This window comes from Panthera pardus, unplaced genomic scaffold (assembly GCF_024362965.1).
Source record: "Panthera pardus isolate Hobbes unplaced genomic scaffold, ASM2436296v1 HiC_scaffold_8, whole genome shotgun sequence".
Lineage (NCBI taxonomy): Eukaryota > Metazoa > Chordata > Mammalia > Carnivora > Felidae > Panthera > Panthera pardus.
Window position 1 is genome coordinate 105065254 of NW_026527013.1, and position 26626 is coordinate 105091879.

Sequence of the window (26626 nt, forward strand, 5' to 3'; positions counted from 1 at the left end):
GAAGTCATTTTTTTCAGAGGTGTTTGCAGCTAGATATTTGGATAGATAAAAGATTCACAATGGCTTCCCAGCAAATTTTCTGTAATGACAGCTTGAGACAGTCAGTGGAGTTTCTGAAGACTGTCAAGTATTGCAGCAGCTCCAAGAAAGCTGAAATCTGCTTGGTGCTTTAGGCTAACATCTTCAAGAACAACCTCTCTGACCTTCAGCAGTTGCTTTCCCGACCTCTACCTCCTCCTGTCCCCACCCTTACCCCCAACCCTTCCAACAATCCTGAGATTTCCTAATTCTGCTTTAAATACTTTATATCTGGGTACATCGCATGGTTTCTGTTATGCTGACTGATCCCTAATGATAAAGACACCAACCATCACGGTAAGAATTGGGAGATATTCAGTTTATTAGATAATGTGAATGTCTTGAATATCAGATGCATCATCTCAATATGTAAATATCAAATCACATTTCAAAGTCAATTCAAAAGACCTGGATTTCTTCTTTGCTTTTCTCTAACAATGACCAGATAACAGCATTCTACATTTGATTAGTTTCTTCAGTCTTCAAAATAATTTTAAAAATGATGTTCAAATAAACTTCAAGTAGTTATCTTCAACTTTTTCTGAATAAAATTTCCATTCTTAAGACAGGCTTGTGATATACTTGATATTAATGGCGTTTTGTCTGTAGTAAGAAGTGGGAAACCAAGTTTGAATGAATACAGGAAAACCACTTGACCCTTATTCATTGTTTGCTACCTCTTCCTCTCTGACGTGATACATAAAGCTTTTGGTTCTACATTTGCTACTAGAGACTAAATACTGCTTTCATAAAACTGAAGTCTAATCCAGATCTTACTTATTTATTTAATTCTTTTAATGTTTATTTATTTTTGAGAAAGAGAAAGAACGCAAGCAGGGGAGGGGCAGAGAGGGAGACACACAATCCACAGCAGGCTCCAAGCTCTGAGCTGACAGCACAGAGCCTGACACAGAGCTCAAACCCACGAACCGTGAGATTATGACCTGAGCCGAAGTTGGACACTTAACCGACTGAGCCACCCAGGTGTGCCCAGATTATATTTAAGTATCAAAATAGTTGTGACTAAATGGAGCTTGGATATTACATGACTCCACCTTGAAGAAAAATTACATTCAAGAAACATCCCTGCTCAATAAAACCAAGCACGTTTTTTCCTGATATCCTTCAGGAAAAGACTGTTTTCAATGCGTTGCAACATTTCTCTCCAGTCTTTTTCCTCATCCTTTTCCTTCTCCATGACTCTCTATTCCTCTATTCAATGTAATAACCAGTAACAAACTGACATAGTGTTTTCTACACACCAGGCACATATGTTAACATAGTTAGTCCTTTAACAACCCTATGATTAGGTGTTATTAGCACCATATGACAGATGAAGAAGCTGAGACTTAGAGGGGTTCAATATCTTGCTGAAGGTCACAGAGTGAACAAGTGGCAGGTCCAATGCTAAATGTAATTAGCAGCTGGGCAGCAAGTTCTGAGGCCTCTCAAAGCCACCTACCCCTCTTTAGCCCTCTTTTGCCCATTTCTCCTTTCTTTGTATTCTTTGTTTCTGGCTAGTAATTCTCTGCTGTTGTTTTCATTGAAATTCTAGCAACCCAACCTAATCACTATCTTCCATTTCTTTTTTCCCCTCACTACCTCAGGATGCTTGAAGAAGGGCCAGGAAGGTAAGCCTGAAGGGAGCTGGGAGGAGCCGGGGAGGGTTCTGAATACCCAAAACGGTAGTTGTTTTATTATTTTTTTCCTGCCTAAAAATTTGTTTTTTACCCTATGTTTTGGAGCCCAAGGAAAAATAAATAAGTAAGTAAGTAAGTAAGTAAATAAATAAATAAAAGCAATGACACCAATGAACAACAGAATAAAGCTCAAGTGAGAATTGAAGTCAAGAATTTGGACGAACAGGTTATAGTATTCAGGACATGTGGTCCCTGAGCTAGTCTCATTTTGTTTTCCTATTCCTTCTCCATGACTCTCTGTTCTTTCCTTCCTTAAAATGGCTCCAGGTGCACTCTGAGAAGCGTGCCCATTAGAGGAAATGATTATCTGAGGAAGGATTCAGGTAGTAAAGAAATAGATAAAAATATATTACAGAGAAATCACCTAATTTAGTATGTCAAAGTGGAGTTGAAAGCTTTTGAGCTCATGGAACTTTCTGTGCCATAAAAATCTCAAATAAAATGAAATAATACATGTGTAAAAGCTGCCTTTGAACCAGGGAATTCACATATTTATTGTTTTTATTGTTCTCAACAACAGCTGATCAAACAGGCACTCAATAGCTTTCAAATCACAGTACTGTTATGAACTTGTTTTTGTTTTTGTTTGTGTTTTCAAAATGGAGGCCATATCCAACCAGGATGGATACCAGTGCAAAGAGAAACACATGTGCACGTCCACTTTGCCTCTAAGCTAGACTGATCCAGTATCACACTTCAAAAAGAAAATTCCTTATCATTTTTCAAATTACAGTACTCTAGGATACGTTGATACTCACAACCCTTGGGCTTTCTGAAGTGCTAAATAGCATATAATTGCTTTTAAAATTAAAACCAATACAGATTAGGGGTGCCTGGGTGGCTCAGTTGGTTAAGCATCTGGCTCTGGATTTTGGCCCCATGTCGGGACTGTGCTGACAGCGTGGAGTCTGCTTAGGATTCTCTCTTTCCCTCTCTCTCTCTGCCTCTCTTTTTCTCAAAATAAATAAGTAAACATTAAACAAAACCCTAATACAGATTAACATTAAGAGATTTTTGAGAGCTCTGCTGCATTTGTGTGTATGTGTGTGTGTGTGTGTGTGTATGTGTGAGAGAGAGAGAGAGAGAGAGAGAGAGAGAGAGAGAGAGAGATATTAGCACTACCCTTGTACATGTAGGAATTAGGACTGAAAAATTCCTTGGCTGTTGATATTTAGAAATTTAAGATTGGAGACAAAATAAAATACAGTTTAATCTTAGCATAGATTTGATCACAGAAACTTTTTAAAAAGATGTTTATGTAGCACTAGCCTTCTAAGGAAGTGTGGGGCAATTTCAGGAACTCTAAGAAAGTGTCTATTTTTCCTTTGCTTTCTTGATTTCTTAAGTAAAAATAAATCCTATTCCTAATGATATGAAGAGTTTTTTATTGCTTTCCCTGAAACAGATTTTAACAGGGAGCAAATAAAGAGCAAGAACTACTATCTAGGAAAAGAGTGAGGACAGATAAGGCTTTTGTGGCACACAACACATCCTCAAATCAGTGAAGCAGTGGATTTAAAAGTGGTTGATTTAAATAAACTAGAGGGAGGGGTGAGGGTAGTCTTTTTATCTAGTATGTGACCAAATTTGTGGTGTCAAATAGTGTGGTGTCAAATATTTGTGGTGTCTTCTTTCCTAAAGAAGACATCCAGATGGCCACAGGCACATGAAAAGATGCTCAACGTCACTCCTCATCAGGGAAATACAAATCAAAACCACACTCAGATACCACCTCATGCCAGTCAGAGTGGCCAAAATGAACAAATCAGGAGACTATAGATGCTGGAGAGGATGTGGAGAAACGGGAACCTCTTGCACTGTTGGTGGGAATGCAAACTGGTGCAGCCGCTCTGGAAAGCAGTGTGGAAGTTCCTCAGAAAATTAAAAATAGACCTACCCTATGACCCAGCAATAGCACTGCTAGGAATTTACCCAAGGGATACAAGAGTACTGATGCATAGGGGCACTTGTATCCCAATGTTTATAGCAGCACTTTCAACAATAGCCAAGTTATGGAAAGAGCCTAAATGTCCATCAACTGACGAATGGATAAAGAAGATATGGTTTATATATACAATGGAATACTACTTGGCAATGAGAAAGAATGAAATATGGCCCTTTGTAGCAACGTGGATGGAGCCGGAGAGTGTTATGCTAAGTGAAATAAGTCACACAGAGAAAGACAGATACCATATGGTTTCACTCATATGTAGATCCTGAGAAACTTAACAGAAGATCAGGGGGGAAGGGAAGGGGGAAAAAAAAACAAGTTACAGAGAGGGAAGGAGGCAAACCATAAGAGACTCTTAAATACTGAGAACAAACTGAGGGTTGATGGGGGTGGGGGGGAGGGGAAAGTTGGTGATGGGCATTGAGGAGGGCACCTGTTCAGATGAGCACTGGGTGTTGTATGGAACCAATTTGACAATAAATTATATATAAAAAAATATTTGTGGTGTCTTAAGTCCATTTTGAGGAATATTATTCTCTTTCAGTTCCAGTGCCATAAAATAGAATAGTATTACACTTGAAAGTCATATCTACACATTGAAATCCTTTAAGTGAACATCAGAATTTTGAATAATAAGGTAACTCTACAATGACACAAAAATGATACTGTTTTTAGTTTCAGAGGCAAATAGTAAATCTGTGCATGTTTTTTATTTGGAAATCAATGAAAATCAAACAATAACACATAGATGTCAATTGCTAAGCAAAATATCTGAGTAGATAGCAGATAGCAATATCTAATATTTATTTTCCATTTAAAATTTAAAATACCTGTACTTTCTTTTCACATTTGGGTCCAGAATATCCATTGCGACAAGAACACACATTAGGAAATACACATCTGCCTCCATAAAGACACTTTTGTTTGCAAATTGCTGGAATATAAAAAAAATTACAATGACCATTCTTTGACACAAATGCTTGTGACATATTCTCTTCTGGTGGTCTGAAGCATGGTCATTAAGATTTTATGAATGACCAAGGGTACTCCCATTCTTGTGCAGCCAAAACACACAGACACACGTACTCATACACAACAAAAAACAAAACACCCAAAACTCAACAGTTTCACAATTCTATAAAGATATTATTAAAGCAAACAAAATTTTCATTGGCTACCTTTTAAACAGTGGCTATATGTTTTTGTTTTCTTTAGAGAGGAGATTCAAATCAGTAATATAAGCATTCATAATTTGCTTAATAATTTAGCAAAGATTTAAAAGACACAATGCAGTACTGGCCAGTATATAGAAAACTGACAATTTAATATGCTATCATTGGAAGTTTAATGTGAAACAACTGTATTAGAAACTTCCTAAAGATTTTTACACCAGCAATTTCTTCCTCAGAATCTCTCATGAAATTTAAAAATACTTATCTCTATCTCAATATAATTCAGTATCAATCTAGTTATCTATCATCTACCTAATGTATCCACCTATGTCATCATCTATCTTATAGAAAGAAAATGCTTATTATAGTAATAACTTGTAAATGACTACAATGTTCAACATAAGGGAAAAAGTCAAGTGAATTATCTATCTATATATTATATATATAGAATAGATATACATACAGTGGCATAGATTACATAATATTTCGTTCAAAGTTATGTGCTGAAGGACACAGAAAATGCTTTTAAGACATATTAAGTGAAAATACGTATAATATAAAATTACATACAATACAGTTATTTTTCATGAGAGAGGTATCTGCTTCCAGAGTTCATATGGAAAGCTTGCAAAATTCAAGAACAATATTCTCTTTGGTGGAAGTGCAGCATTAAAAGATTACGTTTTTATCAGTGATGCCATGTGTAGCTGGGCAGGCTGTGCAATACACAAAGCCCCACAGCTGAGGGAGTACTTTTCACACCACAGACATCATAGATTTGCATACTTGTTACAATAGCTCTCCAGCAGACGGCAGTCAGACATCTTGGTCAAATAATGTCAATATATAGAGTTTCTGGAAGTTGGAAATTAAGTATTTTGAGGAAAAGGACTTTGAAAAATTCACACAGAAGTGCTGCAAGGTGCAAAAATAAAGTGCACATCTTCAGGCTGTACTCAGAGTACCTCAATCCACACTTACTGGAGCACGTTTCCACATTAACGTGCTTCTAATATCTCATCATTCTCTTTCATGGTCCACAAAGACCTCTCTCCAGAATAAGCAGCCCAAATTAAGGGTGATGGCTCTTTTTTCTACCATTTTATCGCATATAACTCCCAATGAGAATTAGTGATTTTTGAGCACATATGTCTTAAGTAAGTACTAGAAGTGAATTCTTTGATAATATTTTCCTAAGATGAAAAATGTATAAATTGTAATAGCACTTACTAATAAAATACACTCTAAAAGTCATGAAAATTATATGCGAAATCTGTGATATATGGAAACAAGTGTGGTTCATAAGACATCAAAAAGCAGGGCAGGTATTTTTTGTAAAAACACATGGTCATTTTGCAACTATATAATTTCAGTTTACAATACACTTGGATCACCAGTTTTAAGATGATATAATTATTGATCAATTGAAAATATTTGGAGGGGGAGACTTCCAGTTTTTCTCATGAAGCTAATCTTTGTTAATATTTTAACATGTTATTTCAAGTTTTCATAAATTTCAATATTAGATCATTGATCTTCCTCAATACCCTGAGGCCCCATGAATGTAAAATTTTTAACTAAAACAAAAGGGAAATATATCAAAATACTAAAATCACAACAGGAATTTCTTTTGGATGGTAGAATGTGGGACAATTTAGTTTTTGGAACTTTTTCATATTTTCCATGATTTTCATGAGTGGTATGTATTTTTCTCATAATCTGAAAAAATATTTAAAGTTTATGCTAAAAACCTTCTTCACACCTGAGAGAACTTCCAAGGCAGCCCAGAGACCATAATTTGGAGTTATCTGTGTCACACAAAATATTAACATATTTTACCAAATTGTCTTCTTTTAAATGGATATAACAATGAATGAAGATTTCCTTTTATTTCCAAAACCCTTTTTTTTTAATGTATAAGCATTATGGGATTTTTTTTTTCTCTATGATTTCTCCTCACATTACACTTTGTTTAATAACTGTAACAGATTCAGGTTCAGAACATAGAGTAAAAAACAAATTTTGTAGGCTTACGTATTTGACACTGCACTCCTTCCCATGCGGTAGGACAGTGGCATATACTGGGAGCTATACATTCACCACCATTTTTACATTTCTGAAAGCAGATAGCTGCAAATAGAAATACAAACAAGTTAACAATTTAATTTGCCAGTCAAGTACTCACATAAAACACAAAACATTTCACTGAAGAAAAAAAAGAGAAAGTTAAAAGTTAATGACTTAAAGGAGTTTTTCCCTTAACATTTTATCAAGAACATTTTCCAATGTCACTGCTGATTCTTGAATAAGGTGATTTTAATGGTTGTATAATGTTCCACTGATCGAATGCATCATGATTTAACTTTTCCTCAATTTGTGGGACATTGGTGTTAGGTCTTATTTTTCACCTTGATCAGCACATTATAATAGCTGCTAATTTTATAGAATAATTTATAAAAAGGGGAAAAAACGAAACATTTGAATGAGGAGAGCTGTTACCAACTCTAAAACTAGCCAGAGTTGAAAGTAGTGTGACCCACCTTGGAAGGTTCTGAACTGGTTGGTCTGAGATGCAGTCATGGAATCTGTAATTTTTTTTTTAACGATTTATTTTTATTTTTGAGAGAGAGCACGTGAGTGGGGGAGGGGCAGAGAGAGAGAGGGGAACAGAAGATCTGAAGTTGGCCCTGTGCTGACAGTGGAGAGCCCGAGGTAGGGCTCGAACTCACAAACCGTGAGATCATGACCTCAGTCAAAGCTGGACGCTCAACCCAGCCACCCAGGTGCCCCGGAATCAGGAATTTTTTACACCTTCCCCTGACCCTTCCTTAGAGAGGGAGACAGGACTTAAAGAACTTGTCATTTATCGTGGCAATCACAGTGGACAGACTGGAAAATACAGCATATCCTTTTTCTCTGCTAGCCTGAAGAAATGAATTCAGAGCAGTTGGCATTTCACTCCAGTTCACAAAAAAATCCCCTAAAGTAGGAACAAAGAATCAAAAATAAAAACAAAACAAAACAAAACAAAAAAAAACAAAGAAAATGCCCTGTGTAGTAAATTCTGCTTGATGTTCTCATGTGGCTGTAGCATTTAAGAGTATTCCTCTTGGGGCTCCTGGGTGGCTCAGATGGTTAAGTGTCCGACTTCGGCTCAGGTCATGATCTCACGGGTTCGTGAAGTTTGGGTTCCGTTTTGGGCTCTGTGCTGACAGCTCAGAGCCTGGAGCCTACTTCAGATTCTATGTGTCCCTCTCTCTCTGCACCTCCCCCCACTTATACTCTGTCTCTCTCTTTAATGTTCAAAGCAAATAAACATAAAAAAAATTTTTTTTAAGAGTATTCTTCTTACGTGTGTTGCATTGTTTCCCTCTCCAACCAGAAGGACAAGAGCAAATGTTTGGTCCTACACATTTTCCTCCATTCATGCACATGGGATCACAGATACCTTAAGGTAAAAGCATGAAATATCAGCCCTCAAATGGCAATAGTTTAGCTATTTAATGTGTTTGCTTTACCTGTAGTTAAAAAAACACATTTAGTGGTATCTTACTTTTTTGGCATCTCCTACCAGTGTATCCTTCACGACAGGCGCACACATTATTTCTCATGCAGCGGCCACCATTCTTACAGGGAGGGTGACAGATAGCTAAAAGAACACATGGCAGCAATCTGAGAATACTCCATATTCAATTATTATATATTACATATTGCATCATGTGCTTGTTATCTATGGGGCCATAAGGCAGAGAAATGTGCTATTAAAATAAAAGATCACATCTGCAAGTCATTAACACTATCCTTTCTAAATCATAAAATCCAATGCTTATAGCTTTAAGCAGCTAGTGGATTAGCACAATTTGAAAGGTATTGATGAAGTATTCATAACAAATGGCATCTTTGATATTATAGTGCTTAAATCACAAACCTTATCTTATGATTCACCTTTCTTAGAAGTAAAGAGTAAAATGATCCAGGCAGAACCAAGAAAGTGAGTCATAACCTAGCTCAAAATAAGAAATGTACCTATTCCTGCGGAAAATAGAAAAATCCCAACAATATATCATATGATTTTTAGAAAATAATTTTTAGTTGACTTTTGAATACCTAACTGAGGTCATAAAGGCAGAGCTTAGTATGTGACTTACTCCTATAAAAAGTTAGTGAAAAATCCTTTTAACAATAAATCCCTGGCTTTGTTAGGAATATTTATCAGATAACCTTGATTACATTGTACTAGTATCTTCTATGTATATGCTTCTGCATCATGGAATTCAGAAGTTAATATTTATCATCTTTTATGAGAAGATTTACATTGCTTCATGTTTCCTGCAGATATGACAATAAATGCCTTTATTTAAAAAAATAATACATAGGCAAACCTGCCTAAATAGAAATTTATTTTTTTCTCTAAATGATAATTAAATGGATTTTAGTTTGTATTTTAAAAACAAATGTCAAATTAACTGATTTTGGTAACAAGGCTATCGTAGACTAATTCCCAGTTTTGAATTAGATCCATCTTTAACAGCTACTTTATTTCCAGTCTAAGAAAAGAAATCAACTAATTTCAAATGGATTCAAAACTGAAAATAATTTAGTACTTTATGTATAAAAACAAAATAACTGAATGATGTTAGCAAATGGATAATTTCCACTCTTTTAGTTTGAACCTTTTCTGATTAATGCTTCAGTCTACTTTCTCTGGTGTTTATTTGGTACTTTTTATAAAAAGTACATTTTCTGCTTCCTACAACTTACGATCATTTCTAGTATTAGAAAAAAAAATGTATTTGTTCTATTCCAAAAACACAGTAGGAAATACTTATGGTTAGAAATTTAAAACTAAAACAAAGAGAAAAAGCCAATATATAATGGGTAACCTTGCTATAATCAATACTCATCCATACCACAAAACTTGAGTGTAGAGATAAATACTACATTTACACAACAAACCATATGTAAATAAAGTAATATAAAGAGATTATATATTAATATAAAGGTTTGATCTTCTCCACATCTAGTCCCATTTTAGGAAAAGGAAGTTTAGGAGAAAATCCACCTACATATATACCTATATATTCTCTAGGCCTCACACAGATATTCCATGAGACTCCAAAGGGAGCTAAGTAATCCAGCCTCACCTACCATGTGGAATGGACTCATGACATTCAAGGATTTGAAGGATATAAAATGTATTTAAACAACTCTCCAGTGACACATTATAAGCCTTGATTATGAATGGAGTAGTTTAACTCTTTCGTTATGTCTCTAGTTCAATTTTTATCTTCCTCATTTGAAATCCTATAGAACACACAATATCTTGTGTGGATAAATATTTTATCCATTTTCTGCCTATTTTTATTCAGTGACTTTGAATGTGTATACCATTTTCCCTTCCCACCATTTGGGCTCACAGAGGCTCATGAGAGGATGTGATCTGATAAGAATAAAGCTAATGTTTTTTTATTTCTTCTGCATCTCCTGTAGCATTTCTTAAAAACAATTGTACTATTATTCATGGTAGCCAGCCATGCACTTACAGTATGTACGTCTCGCTCCTTATGGCAACTGTGTGGTTCAAATCTAAAAAGTCAGGAAGGCTGATGCTGGAGACTTTGATTTCAAAATCCATGCCAGCTAGGAGGTTTTAGAGGCTAGCTAATTCCAAAACCTTTTAACATATGTTCAACAGATACTTTTTAGTTCAATACTTAATAATTTAGAGATTTCCTCCTTTCTCAGTAATACTGCTGGCACATAAGTTTTAGAGACATTTTCTCACTATATCTTACATCTACTGCAAGGAGCATGAGAGATATCAGCTTTTATATCCCTTTTAAATTCTGAGTCAAAACTATACCTATAACTCAGAATATGGGGTTAGAATAGTCACTTGGTTTTCAAGGTTTGCTTTAACGTGGTTTTTACATCTTCCCATTTCACAAAGTGGTTCCTTGAAGGAAATCTTAACTAGAGGAACTCATTTGCTACGCCTGTACTTCAGTGGTAGTTTGTTCTCTACCTCGTCTGCAACCTAAGAATCCCAGTCAACCTCCAAATAAAAGAAATTAAATCACTTCAAAGTATAACATGCCCAAAAAAGAATACGTTTTAGGAATTAAATTAGGACAGCCTCTGACACGTTTTACTAAAAAATCTATTCTGCATTTTGCAAAAGTTCAAAGATACAAAGATGTGGAAAATACATTTTAAATTTCATTTATTGACATTAACTCATACCTACACTGTCAGCCTCAGGACATGCTCATTATTCTGAAAAAATCCATCACATTTCTATATCAGCGAAAGTATTGAAATAGCAGGCCATGAAGGGGGGACACGATGCATCTGTATGACCTGATATCACCTTGCCCAATGCTGTGCATAGCTAACTTCTCACAAGTGTTTAATAAAACTAATGTTGAGAGATCGTGAGGTAATAGTGGGCATTAGTGGACCATAAATCAAACATTTTTGCTGTGAGGGCAGAAAAAATGACACCATTGCATGCAATAGACTCCAAGAGAATTTTGCTTATTTGGTTCACACCTTGATCCTACAAAACTGCATGGACAAGTGCCAAAATTGGGAGCCTAATGTATAGTGAATAAATGTAAGTATTTTATTTAAATTTTTTTTAATGATTATTTATTTTTGAAAGAGACAGAGACAGAATGCGAGTGGGTTGGGGCAGAGGGAGAGGGAGGCACAGATTCTGAAGCAGGCTCCAGGCTCTGAGCTGTCAGCACAGAGCCTGAGGCGGGGCTCGAACTCACAAGCTGCGAGGTCATGACCTGAGCTGAAGTCGGATGCTCAACCGACTGAGACACCCAGGCACCCCAAATATAAATATTTTATATAATAACTCAAACATTTTCAGGATCTGGTCATTAAGCAGCCACAACTGTAACATCACAAGAAAGAGAGAAAAAAATAGCACTGTCCCCTTTGAGACTTGTCTTGTGTTTACTCAGAGTTCTGTTTATGCCTTTCTCTTTGTATTCATAAAGAAAGAATAATTACCATTCTGACACTGCGCACCAAAGAATCCATTTGGACAGAAGCAAGTGTTTGGCTTATCACAGGAACCACCATTGAGGCAAACAGGGTCACACAAAGCTAATGAACAGCAGGGGGAAGAGAGACCATAAAAGTTTTATTATTTAAAAAGTGAAAGCTGCACTGAAGTACAAAATGGTGCCTAATGAAATATTTTATTTTTACTGCAAGGAAAAGCCATAACCTATAATTAATTTGACTTTGCCAAACATAAGAGGAATAAAATAAGTGGATAATAGCTTTGAAAGTGTGTTCATTAAGTTTACAAACATTACCAAGCTAAGAATATGGAGGTTATGATTAGAATTCAGAATGCCCTCTGCAAGCTGAAAACAATGATGGGAAATTAGAAGACATTTCAGCAGCACTAACTGGACAGTCTGTAATCCACTCAAATACACTTCTTTAGGCCTCCATCTCAATTCAAATAGGAACACTGTGCTCAAGTCCTAGCACACTCAAAAGCATTCTGCTTAGCTTCTTTACCTTTGTTCCCCTTTGAGAGGCACCCTTAATTCCATTTTCCAACTCAGACTTTACCCATTCTCCAAAGTCTACCTCAATACTATCTTCTTCCAAACTGCACTTGCCAGAATGAATTTCTGTCTTCTCTGCTTCCAAGGAACTGTGCATTAATTACATTACTTATTATAATCCAACTTGTACCACAGTCATTTAAAATTATTGTATCCTGTGTCTTCTTCACTAATGACATGCTACTTAAAGTCAAAGCAAAAATCAAATTGATCTTTGTTTCCCCTTGGATCATGCTTCACACATAGTTCGCAAGCTATAAACATTAAGTTAAACTTATGTTGAGAAAAGTCATTAGATCACAATGGATTAAATTAAACACAGATAACTGCAAACATTGCTGGCAAAAAATTAAGCCTGATACTCTGATAAAGAAATGGAATAGAGTGATGGTGTCATTTAACTCAACTGCTTGAATGTTTCTTGAAACAGAATGTCTGTGTTGTGATAAAAAAAAAAACTTGAAAGAGATTGAAGATTGAGATGTAACACATATTTGTTTCTCTCCATTATAAGGCAAGTGGATGATGAGAATATAAAGGCATAAAAAACAAAAAAAGAAGTACTGGTTGGGCTAGATAACACTAAAGCTGAAATATACTCTATGGCCTGATACAGGAAGAAAAAGAATAAAAATAAAAGATACTTTTATTAAAACTTCATACTAATCTTGTCAGATTAGTTTAATGCTTTTGGGTGCTGGTTTAGGACATTGGTGCATTTAACATTTTTTTTTAACTGACTTATTCATTGAAAAAAATTCTGATTTTACCTGTACCACAAGTAGGTCCCGACCAGCCAGGCTTGCACTGGCAAATATCTGGTGTAAGACATTCACCTCCATTTTCACAGTGCCTGTTACAAATCACTAAGATCATAGAATAAAAATAAAAGCAAGCTAAATTAGGCTTGGAATTGGTCATGTTATTGGGTATTATCTAGGTAGCTCATAACTGCCAATCATATCCTCTAATAAATAAATTCAGAGAGAAAAATAAAAGTAACCTATTCTTTGGCTTTAAACGTCTCCAATTGTCACATTCAGTTACTTTTTGGTAATAGAGTTGGGGAAAGAAGAAAATCATTGAGCTGAATGGTAAATAAGAGTTGGCTATTTAAGAAAATTATTAGTTACTAATGAAAATAGTTTTAGGTATAAATAAACAAGATAAACTTATAGGCAAATCAACAAACTGGAATTCTTATTATCTCAAAGAAATGGTCATGGATAGGGTAAGGAGAGAGTTGTTTACAAGAACAAACTTTATCTTAGTACTGGAATCCACTGTTCCCAGTGGCATACAGAATAACAACTGTCATAATAAATCATGAATGTATGTTTGTTTGTTTTTTTAATGTTTATTTATTTTTGAGAGAGAGACAGAACGTGAGTGGTGGAGGGGCAGAGAAAGAGGGAGACACAGAATCCAAAGCAGGCTCCAGGCTCGGAGCTGTGAGCACGGAGCCTGACACGAGGCTTGAACTCATGAACTACAAGATCATGACCTGAGCTGAAGTCGAATGCTTAATCGACTGAGCCACCCAGGTGCCCCAGGAATGTATATTTTTTAGTGTTTGGGTTTATCTTAGTATTAAAGGCATCAACTATTAAAGGGAGCAGTTTCAGTACATTAGGCTGCAAGAGAGTTTTGCTTACTTGTTTCACACCTTGCTCCTACAAAACCATAAGGACAAGTGCAGAGATTTCCAGCCAAGCAGGTGCCACCATGTCGACAAGGTGGACTACAATGTTCTACAGACAAAAATTATGTTATTAAGTCAGATCCTAATTAAGAATATGTCTGTTTATATTTATGAATCATAGCCACAATAAACTGTGTTGTAAAAGCAATTTATGATAAACTCGGCTTGCTTTTACTATGAAATTTCGTTCTGTGGGATTGACTATACAAGTTGATACTCTCAAAACACCAACAAATCATCATCATGTTTTGGTTTATAAAACTGTTGGTTAGCTGAATGGAAATATACCATCTTAGGTTTCTTCTGCAAAGTGAGACACACACTCCTCCCCTAAAAACAGAATACTTCTATATTTCCATAATTATTTTCCTATGTCATCGATATTACGTGTTTCTATTAGTTCACTCTGGATTTACTTTAATTTGTTATTTTGTACCTTGCCTTGCCATGGAAGTATTTAGTGTGGATCTTAGATTATTAATAATTATTTGTACTGTCTATCAAAGTATATTCTTTAAAATATTAAAAATAACAAATGTGTTTCTTTAAAATATTTTAAAAATGTCATTTAATAAACTCCCCTCTTAAGATTTCAACCAAAGTAATAACATTATTTGCCTATAGATATGTTTTTAAAAACCACTTTTTAGGATTCTTTTTACTATCTAATATCTTCTAATTATTTGGTATTTAGCACTTTCTTGGAGTCTTGTTTGACAAGTCATTCAATAATCAGGTGTCCTTTACTTGAAGCTAAAATATATGTAGGGATATGGCACCTTAAAACCAAATATCCAAGATATTTCCGAAGACAATTTTACCAAGGACAAATAAGCTATTACTCTTTGGATTTCTAATGAAATTGAAGTTTTTAAAATCTTCAAATAAATTATTTTTAGAAAACATTAAAAATCTTAGACATCCTCCCCAACATTAATGAATATATATCAGTAAAGACACAGTAAAACAGAATTATCTTTTTAAAAAAGCTTTAATAAAGTGTTTTATCTTGGCTCTATTATTTGATTTTTAATTTGAATTATCACCTTCATCACAGGTTGCTCCAGCACGCCCTGGGGGACATTCACAAATGTTAGGCTTAATACATTTTCCGTGGTTTTTGCAATCAGGATGACATAGAGCTGTATAAAATAAAGCTCAGGTTTTAGAAATATCAATTATCAATTAAATTCATTATGCAAACTAACGAGTTCTATACCTACCAGTTTGGCAGTTAGAGCCAGCATAACCAGGTTTACATTTGCATATGTTTGGGGCAACACATTCCCTGCTTTTCCCACATGGGTGTCTACAAATGGCTGCAAAAATCAAAGGAAAAAGGATGAATTGTTGATACATGTTGCCCATAGACTTACTTGTAAGAAAAGTAAAAATCTCTGAAATTTGAAAATTTTGATGCTGCTTATTAAAGCAATAACCATTGCATTTATCCATAAAGTTATTTTCCCCCTTATATTTGTTTTACTATTAGAGTGACTGAAGAACATGATTAATATAGTCAGAAATAAGTGTCATAGGTGGTAATTACTCCCTTTGCGAGGCCTGATGTTGAAGATGGCTGCTAACCAGAAATGGGATTCCAGTCCTTTCACAGAGGTCAATAAAGTTCCAGATACTGATCAGATAAATGCTGGTAAATGTCAGAAATAATCAGAATTTCAAAGAGCAAGATACTAGGACCACATCTTAAGTTTACAGGTTTGTATTCCTTAAGCTTCTTTAAGTGCTTGATATATTCTAACTATTAGGCATTTAATGTTTTTCTGAGGTGACCAAAAAGTATGTGGTTGTTAATATGGAGTTTTATATTATGAACATATAAGTCCTGAAAGTCATTATTATCACTATTCCTACAAACAAACAAACAAACAAACAAACAAACGTACCTCTCAGTAATACCGACAACAAGGGAATATCCCAACAGCTCTATTGCTTAAGTTGGTCTCAAACAAATCAAAACACAAGCAACACAAAACAATAATAACAAAATAACAACACAAAATAGCTTCAACAGTGTTAAAGCTAAAAATTTGAGTTGCATCTAGGAAAACAATACTGATAATTATGAAAAGAAGTAAACGCTCCTTTCAAAATTAAAGTGATGCCCAACTTGTTTTTTCCTCAAGAGCTGGAAGAAATACAGAGAAACATAGTTTATGCAAATAAGCAAATATGCCAGAATTAGTAATTTAAAGTACTAAATGCCCACGGTGAGATGAAAAGAACCCAGACAACAATGTTATTCACATCCTTATTTTATCTCTTTAGCTGCTTAATGCTAGGAAAGTCAGTTAGCCCTCTAAGGCTCTGTGTTCTCATCTGGATGATAGGAAAAATAACACTCCGTACATGGAGTCTTTATGGATTATATGACATAATTGATACAGAATGTTTCTATAGACCTTGGAACACAGTAGATACCCAAAAACATATTTATACTATATTATATAGTTTATAGTACTATATAATAGAAACTTTCTTTCTAAAAATAATGCAGGAACACCCATGTTAATTTTTTTGAAATGTGAAGAGGGGATACACAAACAATAAATAAATAAATAGAAATTGGTGAAATAAATGGAGTAAATAGAAATTAATACATAAAAAAGAATCTCTTCTTAATTACTTAAATGTGAACTAATTAGTCTTCTTTCTATCTTCTAAAGAATTTTCATACTACCTCTGCAATTGATACCATCTCCGTAATATCCAAAGGGGCATCGTCCACATCGGAAACGACCATCTGCGGTTGGCACACAGGAAACACCAAGAAAACAAGGTGATTCAGCACAAGTTGATATTTTGGTCCATCCAGGCTTTTCCGGCAAAACAGTGATGGCTCTAGTAACTGATGATGTAAACTCATCCTTAAATTGCATGTAACCTTGAGCAGACCTGTTGATTTGAGAATTATGCCCCCCGCCTCTGTTTGGATGGTACTCTGTATAACATCCTTTGCTTTACCATGGGAACTGTTTGGGTTAATGCTTAAGGAACTTGGGTGTTTCACAGAAACTACCAGTTCCTCCAGACTGAGATTTGTAGTGATAGTATGATCCGCATGTTCAAAACCTGATATCTGATGGGAAATAACTTTCTCTGAATTATTCATCTGAGAGGTAACTGATTTTAATGAGAAGCGTGAGATGTCACTGGTTGTGTCCAAGAACTTTTTGACAGTAGGAGGACCGTGGGTAAAGTTCACACCAATCAGTGAATGATCTGTTGATGGTGGCGGAAATTTTATACCTAACAACCAAAAAAGAAAAGGAAATGTAAGTAACATTTATTAATGTTCTGCCCTTCCCACTATATTTAACGTTAAGTAATTCATTCCTTCACATAATGTCTGGTGCATGTATACCATTACACTAGGAGCAATGTGGTAATAAGAAGTCATCATACAGACCCTGCCTTCAAGGGATTTGTAATCTTTTTGGATACACAAGGAACATAGAATATTAAACATTATAAAAGTTAAAGAACAATAAATAATAATTTTATTTAAGAGTTAGAAATAGCCAACAAACATTATTGACCACTTCATACACTGAGGCTCACAGCAAAGAAAGCATAGCGTTGTCAATAACGGACATGTGAGCAACTCATAATGATAATCTGAAGAAAATTTTTATTATATTTTACTTATTTATTTTATGTTAGTAGGCTTCATGCCCAGCATGGAGTCCAATGCGGGGCTTGAACTCATGACCCTGAGATTAAGACCTGAGCTGAGATCAAGAGTTAGATGCTTAACTAACTGAGCCACTCAGGTGCCCCAGAAAAATTTAACTTACACAAACATACTATGTATAATTTTAAACTAAGAAGTCTGAGATCTTGATGAGATAAACAATTTTTTTTTTTTTTTGCAAAATACAAATGATTAAACTGGTGGAAGAAAAAATAGAGGAGTTGATAGAACAATTACCATGAAAGGAAAAAAAAATAATCCAAAGTCGCCCCCAAAAATGATGCCAGGAAGGATGATCTAATGGAAAAAAATTACCAAATAATCAAGGAAAGACTGTTTTACAAAACTCTTGCAATGCAGAGAAAGAGATGAAAGTTTTAAAAACATTTGATGAAGTGGCATAATTGTCGAGTCAATATTATTTATTAAAATACATAAGCATTTAATGAAATACTAGCAAATCAAATGCAGCAGTGTGGTTACAGATTACTACATCAGGATAAATAAACTTGTATCTCTACTAATTGAATTATATTACATAATTATATGATTACATTACATAATAAAGAATGCAGTGTAAAATAATGTTAAAAAATGATCTGATCCCATTTTCTGTTGAAAACATTCTAAAAAAGTTAGCCTAAGGAAACATTAACAGAAACTGCAGCAAGTAATAAATGCTGAAAAACTGATAAAATTTAAAAACGACTTCTAATTTAAAACTAAAGAGAATTCTGAGAAATCAACAAATAAAAGGAAAATTCTTCAACTGGATGAAGGATTTCTAGCAGAAATCTACTGTGGTATCATACTTAATGGTGAAACATGAAAAGAATTTCCATTAAAACCTTTAAGAAATGATTCCCTGCCTAAACACTCTGCACTGGAGGTCCCAGCCATTACAATGAGGACCCAAGTTTGAGAACTGAGACTCTATAGTCAGACTGCTCAGGTTCAAATCTCTCTTCTTTTACAATGTCTATCAGCCTGAACAGATAACCCATCTATGGCTCTGTACAGATTAGTAACTTCCGCAAAATGGAAATAAGAACAGTTACTGTCTATAGCTATTGAAAGGACTGAATAATATATAAATAATATTTGTCTAGAGCTGATATGTTGTAAATACAGGCTAACTTGTAAATACTATTATAATGAGAAAGTAAGAGGAAGAGACAAATTGGCAAGAAGTATTGTCTATTTATAAAACCAATAAAGAGACCCAACTATAAAAATAGCATAATATGAGTGTTTAGTAAGGCAATTGGATGTATGAATAAATTAAAATCAAGACAGCTATCCTATGTTGCAGTAATCTACAATGATATTCTGCAAAATAAACAAGGGCAATGGTATCTCACAAGATGAATAGCTAATGTTACATAAGGCAAAGGCATAAAGAAAGCTAATGTAAAATCTGTAAGGCCTTTATAAAGACAATCAGAATATTAATCAAATAAAACAAGACTTATAAAGACAGCAGAATGGAAAAGGAAAGGCTGTATGAAATAATGAGCTTCTTAATATTTTTAGAGTTTGAGCAGATGTTGGACGACCAGGGAGTTATAAAATGTAACTTTAAAATGGTCACTTCCAACCATAAGCTTCTCTGAGATCACCTTAAATATCATTTGTTCATTATACAACATGAATCATTTTTCTAGAATATAAACCAAAGAAGTCAATGAATTAGCAAGAAAAAGAATAATTTGTAAACCACATTATATAATCTTAGGTGACCTTTATAAAAAAAAATTCCTGAAATAATGTTAGTGTTCTGGAAAATGAATGGGAGGTATTACTTGTCATTAGCTTTTAACTAAGACCATTACTTACTAGAGGCATTTCTGCTTGTTGACTTAACACGCCTCTCTCTCTGCATGGCATTTTTATCATTCTCCTTAGTTTCACTTTCATCAGAACTTGTAAGAACCACAATATGTGTTGTAGATTTGTGTAAAAGCTGTGTTTCAACTGTAAATGTATGCGTGAAAAACAGATCAAACTATTGTAAAACCGAAACACTGTGAATGAGAACATACGATAAAAATGTCACTTGGGGGGAGCACCTGGGTAGTTCAGTTGGTTGAACATCCAACTCTTGATTTCCGCTCAGGTCATTATCCGAAGTCCCGCATAAGGCTCTGTGTTGAGTGTGGGGCCTGCTTAAGATTCTCTCTCTCTCTCTCTCTGTCTGCCCCCTCCCCTCTTTGAGCTCTCCCTCTTTCTCTGTCTCTCTCTCAAAAAAAAAAAAAAAAAAAAAGTCACCTGGATTGAACTCTTAGCAAATTAGATTACAGAACTAGCTTAAATTTCACCTCTTCAGCAAATCCTTGGGTTATGGATTGAATTGGGTACCCCCAAATTTATTTATGTTAAAGCCCTAACTCTAAATGTGACTATATTACCTTAAAGAAGGTAATTAAGCTTAAATGAAGTCATGAATGGGGCCCTAATCCACTAGGACTGGTGTCCTTTTAAGAAGAGTAGGAGCCACAAGGGGCATTGCACCTGTGAGGACACAGTGAGAAGGTGGCCATATCTCAGCCAAGGAGAAAAGTCAGAAACCAACCTGATCTTGAATTTCCAGCCTCCAGAACACCGAGGAAACAAATTTCTGTTGTTGATGTCACCCTGCCTGTGCTATTCTGTTATGGCAGCCCGATCTGACTAACAGATGTTCCTATAGTACCACACTCACCCAACCACCCAACTTCATCTATCTGTGTTCTCCCACAGAGCTTTGTCCTTCACGCTATTGATTTTTATGTGTCTCCTTCCTCTTCTCGTTAGCAACCTCAAGAATAAGAACTGTGCTGCATTTACTTTAATGGTCAGTGACTCTGTTGCCTACTTTAAAACTAAGTAAAAAATACCAACAATAAAAGAAATATTTTGCATTAACAAGCATCTTCCTAAAATACACAAATGCTTCTGACAGAGTTAAGAAACTTACTAGTCACTCATGTGTAATGGGATTTGGTTCAACTTGCTTTCCTCTTAAATTCCACTTGATACAGGTTTTATTCAGGGAATGAGTCTTTGTTTGCAAAAGGCAGATGTTAGATCACTTTAGTGTATGGAGTGAACGGTGTGATATGGTTGAGTATTTGGAACTGGATATTGAGGGGGAAATGTGAGTGGCTGAGCTACTAATGAATTCCCCTTACCATCCAGCACTATGCTCCTCAAGTCTGTTAGCTCCAGGGCTAGATAGTCCCACCTCCATCTGTAGCACAAAGTAACATTACATCACTAATATATGTTTTTCATCAAAATGGGGTCTTATTCACTGGTGCAGCCACTCTAGAAAACAGAGTGGAGGTTAGTAAAAAAGTTAAAAGTAGAACTACCCTATGATCCAGCAATTGCATTACTAGGTATTTACCCAAAGGATACAAACATACAGATTCAAAGGGGGTACATGCACCCCAAGGTTCACAGAAGCATTGTCAACAATAGCCAAACTATGGAAAGAGCCCAAATGTCCATCAACTGATGAATGGATAAAGAAGATGTGGTGTATAAACACACACACACACACCACACACACACACTGGAATATTATGCAGCCATCAAAACGAATAAAATATTGCCATTTGCAACAACATGGATGGAGCTATAGTATGTTATGCTAAGCGAAATAACTCAGAGAAAGATAAATACCATATGATTTCACTCATAAATGGAATTTAAGAAAAAAAACAGATGAAAATATGCGAGTGGGTAAGAAAAGAATAAAGAGAGAGGGAAACAAACCATAAGAGACTCTTAAAGATAGAGAACAAACTGAGGGTGGATGGAGGGATGTGGGTGGAGTATGGGCTAGATGGGTGATGGGTATAAGGAAGGCATTTGTTATGATGAGTACTGGGTGTTGTATGTTAAGTGATGAATCACTGAATTCTACTCCTGAAATGAATATTGCACTGTATGTTAACTAATTAGAATTTAAATAAAATTTTGAAAACAAAAAGAAAATAAAGAAAATAAAGAAAAAATTATGTGGAAAAAAATGGCGTCTTCTTCACTTAATGATACCAAAATATAGTTCTTTCATGCTGTCTTCTATAATTTGCTTTTCTCTTTTAAGCTTTTAAAATGTTGATATCCACCAATTTTTTGTCCTTCTTTCTCTTAGTGTTATCTTTGGGCAATTTTATCCATGACTGATGACCCTAAGACCTGTATCTTTAACTTAATCCTCCCTCCTAAACTCCACTTGGATATTCCATAGTCTTCTCAATCTCTATGTAGCCATACTGAACTCATTATCTTTCCCCTTGCAAATCACTTCTTCTTCATGTGTGTGTCTTAACTCAGCTGAGGCTGCCATTACAAAATACCATAGACTGGATGTCCTGAACAACAGGAATTTATCTTCTTACTATTCTGCAGGTAGCAAGTTCAAGATCAAGGTGAAGGGCCATTCAGTTCTTGGTGAGAGCTCTCTTCCTGGCTCCCAGACAGTCACTTTTTCCCTGTGTCCTCATAGGGCAGAGAGAGAGAGAGAGAGAGAGAGAGAGAGAGAGAGAGAGAGAGAGAATAAGCTCTCTGGTGTCTCCTCTTATGAGGATACTAATGCTATCGGATCCTAATCCTCCCTTATGACCTCATTATGACCTCAATTAATTCCTTACTTCAAATACAGCCACAGTGGGGGTTTGGAACACAACCTATGAATTCTGAGGCCACACAATTCAGCGCATAGCAAAGTGAATGCCAATTCTACATACTCATTCATGTAAACTGAGCTTTTGGAATTTAGTAACTCTTTACCTCACCATGCTAATCCCAATCATTGACCGTGGACAATCAGCTTGCTTCTTTGGTGTTTCTTTCAACCATGACCTCCTCACCCAAAGTCATAGTATCTTCCCATCTTTCCTATTTTTTTTTCTTTTTTCTTTTGGTGGGGGGGAAGAGGAGCAGAGAGAGAGAGAAAGAGAAAGAGAAAGAGAGAGAGAGAGAGAGAGAGAGAGAGAGAGAGAGACGGATAGATAGACAGAGATTAAGAATCCCAAGCAGTCTCCACACTCAGCGCAGAGCCCAATGTGGAGCATGATCCCAGGACTCTGGGATTGTGATCCAAGGCAAACTCAAGAGTCAGATGCTCAACTGACTGAGCCACCCAGGTGCCCTACATCTTTCCTATTTATTCGTAATATTCTCTTAGCTTTTCTTCCCACCTTCAGGCTTGCATAGTTTCTTACCCATAAGTGGTCCATCCACCATTATGCTCGAGTAGACTTCTCCGATATAAATCTTATTAAATTTCTCATAGTTTCTCAGTGATCTGGCCACTGGCTAGTTCTCTAGCTTCATTTCTTATAGCAGTTCCTCTTACCCTCTATATTTTAAGCACATTGAATTATTTATAGTGGCCAAGTGTGCTGTGATGTTACATATCTCTCCACCTTTGTTCATGATGTTTCTTCTGCCTAGAAAGCCTTTCTTTCTCTTGATTGGATACATCAGATTTAGCTGTAATGACACTCGCTTTTTAAAACTTTTCATTATCCCTCTAGGTAGACACGATTCTCTGTGTAGTATTCCTATTATTCTCTACAGACACTTCTCACGAAAGACACAGAACACAATATGAAACTATGTGATTACATGTCATACTGGTATTACACTCAAACCTATTAGGTCAGAGGACATGTTTTACCTATCTTTGCATCCTCTGCATCCAGCTTAATGCATGACACTTAGTGAATACATACTGAATGAACACATGAGTAAAAGAGGTAATAGAACTGAGTGATTTTGATTAAGTAAATGTAGCAACAAATATTTCATGGCAGAAAATAGGGACTTTTACCATGACATATCTTTCCATCACCATAAAATCCTTTTGGACATGAACCGCAATGATAGGAGCCAAAGGTATTGAAGCACTCTGCTCCTGGAAAGCAAGGTCTGGATTGACACTCATCAACATCTTCCTGGCAATTTTTACCTAAACAAAATACAGATTGAGAGTTCAATTTATTTTGAAAAACACTGTATATCCCATCAAGTGTTCCTTATTTTATTTCTTTTACTTAAAGTACTTTACTTCTACTTTACTTAAAGTATATTTACTTCTTTTACATAAACTCCAGAAAAACTGTCATACATTAAGAGGAATGCATGTATAAAGTCACCAATTAGAGGGGCACCTGGGTGGCTCAGTCAGTTGAGCATCCAACTTTGGCTCAGGTCATGATCTTGCCGTTTGTGAGTTCAAGCCCTACATCGGGTTCTGTGCTGACAGCTCAGAGCACAGAGCCTGCTCTGGATTCTTTGTCTCCCTCTCTCTCTGTTCCTCCCCCCTCTCACACTCTGTCTGTCTCTCTCAAACATAAAATAAAACGTTAAAAAAATTTTTTTAAGTCACTAATTAGATTCTATTTAACATTAAATAAGACCCTTCAAGTGCATAAGATTTTCCTTATAAAAAAGACGACAGAAGGCCCTTGGTACTCTGAGGCAAAAAATTACCATATCATAGCAGCAATTCTCACTTTGTTAAAAAAAACTCAATGATTTTTTTTTAAAAAAGTTAGTAGAATGATTGCTTAATTAGCTTAAGGACAGCTTATTCAGTGCGGTGACTGCATTAGCTGTGAAAACCCATGAAAATTTTACAGCATGTGAGGAAAGTCAGTATGTCCTCAATAAAGTTTTTTGAGATGAAGTGTTGCTCCCATTACAGTAAGATCCATGAAGCACTCAACACGAATTGTTTCAAATGAAGTCTGTAGCACAACAGTCCCAACTGATAAAATTTTTATTTTAAAATGCTGAAGAAAATAATAAATGTCTTGCTTAGTTCAATTATAATGTTAAAGTAGATGCCTTCAAGTAAAATATAAGCTCAGTAACTGCATATTTACTTAACATTTATATCTGTTTAAATTAGAGGAAATATTGGTATGACTCTTAAAAAGCCTTGGAAAATTATAAGTCATTCATATACTTATTTGAGGTTTCTAGAATAAAATTTTTCAGGATAATTAACAAGTTAGCAAACATGCTAATATTTCCTTTCATTTCGCTTTAACATTGTATCATGATCTTTTTAAGTTAATGAATTATCAAGTTTTCTTAAATGATAATGTTTATATTTCTCATGGCAAATTTCTTGATTTTTCCATATTATATTTCCATAGTAATACACTTAAATATATTTCTACCTAGCAAATATAGACAGAAATGTTTAAGAACGTGCAAAGTACAATACAGACATAGAATACTGCCATGAAAATTATAAAAAATTGGCAAAATTGTAAGAGTAAATGTAAGCAATGTACAATAATAGAAGGATATGAGTAGCAAATGTATTTGTGATGACTTTTACTAGATTTTAAAACATATATTAAAATCTTTAGGACGATACACATGCTTGAATAACCTGTATATTACTTGGAAAGCCAAGGAACTTTCCTTTCTAATTTGTTCACACACTAATTTCGTTCATGAAGAACCAAAACTTACCTTTGAGTTCAGGCGGACACACGCAAGAATAACTGTGAAAACCACTAATACATCTGCCAAGGCCACAGGGGTTTGATTGGCACTCGGTGACGTCCACTTCACAAAGACTGCCCTGAAAGCCAGGCAAGCAGACACACAGGTGCACTCCACTTCCTGGAGGAAATTTAATATCTGACACACATGATCCACCATTCAAGCAATCACAAGACTTCACAGTCACCTCCAAAAGAAACAAAAAGTAAATGCTTTATTCTTCAGTAAAATAATCTTCAGTTTATGCCTTAGAAATTGTGTTAGGCATGTACATTTAGGTGGAAGTAGGACCAGATCACAAGTTTTGAAAAGAAAAAAAAAAAAAAATATATATATATATATTTAATGTAAAAGAGTATTTTAAAATATAGTTTAATAAGGTAACCTTGCCAACTTTCAAGAGCATAGTCAAAATATAAATGCTATGGATAATTTTTTAAAATGTTACAAGATACAGGTGCCTGGGTGGCTCGGTCCGTTAAGTGTCCAACTTCAGCTCAGGTCATGATCTCGTGGTTCATGGGTTTGGGCCCTGTGTCGGGCTCTGTGCTGACAGCTCAGAGCCTGGAGCCTGCTTCGTGGATTCTGTCTCCTTCTCTCTCTGCCCCACCCCTGCTCATACTCTGTCTCCCTCTCTCTCAAAAATAAATAAAACATTAAAAAAAACGTAAAATGTTACAAGATAATCAATTTCTATGATGCAAGTGGAACAACTGGAAAAAAATCCTTAAGGTGCAAAGCAGTTAGTCACATGACTTATCCCAGACTGTAGAGAGTAAACAGTCATTTGAATTATCTGGTTAGCATGACATAATACACAATTTCCCTTCATACCATTACTTCTCTGGGAGTGTGTCCCAAATTTCAAGTGAATACAGGGCACAAAAACAGTATTAATAGCTCGTGACTGATAATATCAAAAGAATAGCCAATAAAAAAATGACTTCACTTGAAGGAAAGGGTATAATTCTCAATCTTAGGTTTATCATAGATATTTCAGACAGGTGGACATGAATGCATTCTTTACTTAAGTAAACTTAAGTACAGGAGCAAATGGTCTAGGAATTCGTCACATAGATCCGTGCTCTGGACTTGAGACTCTACCGAAGATTTTAAATTCTGACAAAAATAGCATTTTGGCAGTTTAATTTTCCACAAAATGTTGAATAATTTAGTTCCTCTTCATGAAGAATTC

At 35.3% G+C, this 26626-nt stretch overlaps 1 protein-coding gene across 1 annotated transcript in view; it reads right to left on the reverse strand.

The window, feature by feature from the left end:
• Positions 1–382: 382 nt before the first annotated feature.
• Positions 383–26626, reverse strand: part of VWDE (von Willebrand factor D and EGF domains) — a 76867-nt gene continuing 50623 nt past the window's right edge. The window contains 15 exon segments of the mRNA XM_019443466.2: positions 383–681; positions 4560–4663; positions 6936–7031; positions 8254–8349; positions 8455–8550; positions 11928–12023; positions 13270–13365; positions 14155–14250; positions 15248–15343; positions 15425–15520; positions 16903–17145; positions 17148–17471; positions 19753–19890; positions 23741–23878; positions 25399–25618. Coding sequence (XP_019299011.2) covers positions 667–681; positions 4560–4663; positions 6936–7031; positions 8254–8349; positions 8455–8550; positions 11928–12023; positions 13270–13365; positions 14155–14250; positions 15248–15343; positions 15425–15520; positions 16903–17145; positions 17148–17471; positions 19753–19890; positions 23741–23878; positions 25399–25618 — 1950 coding nt within the window. The 3' untranslated portion in view covers positions 383–666.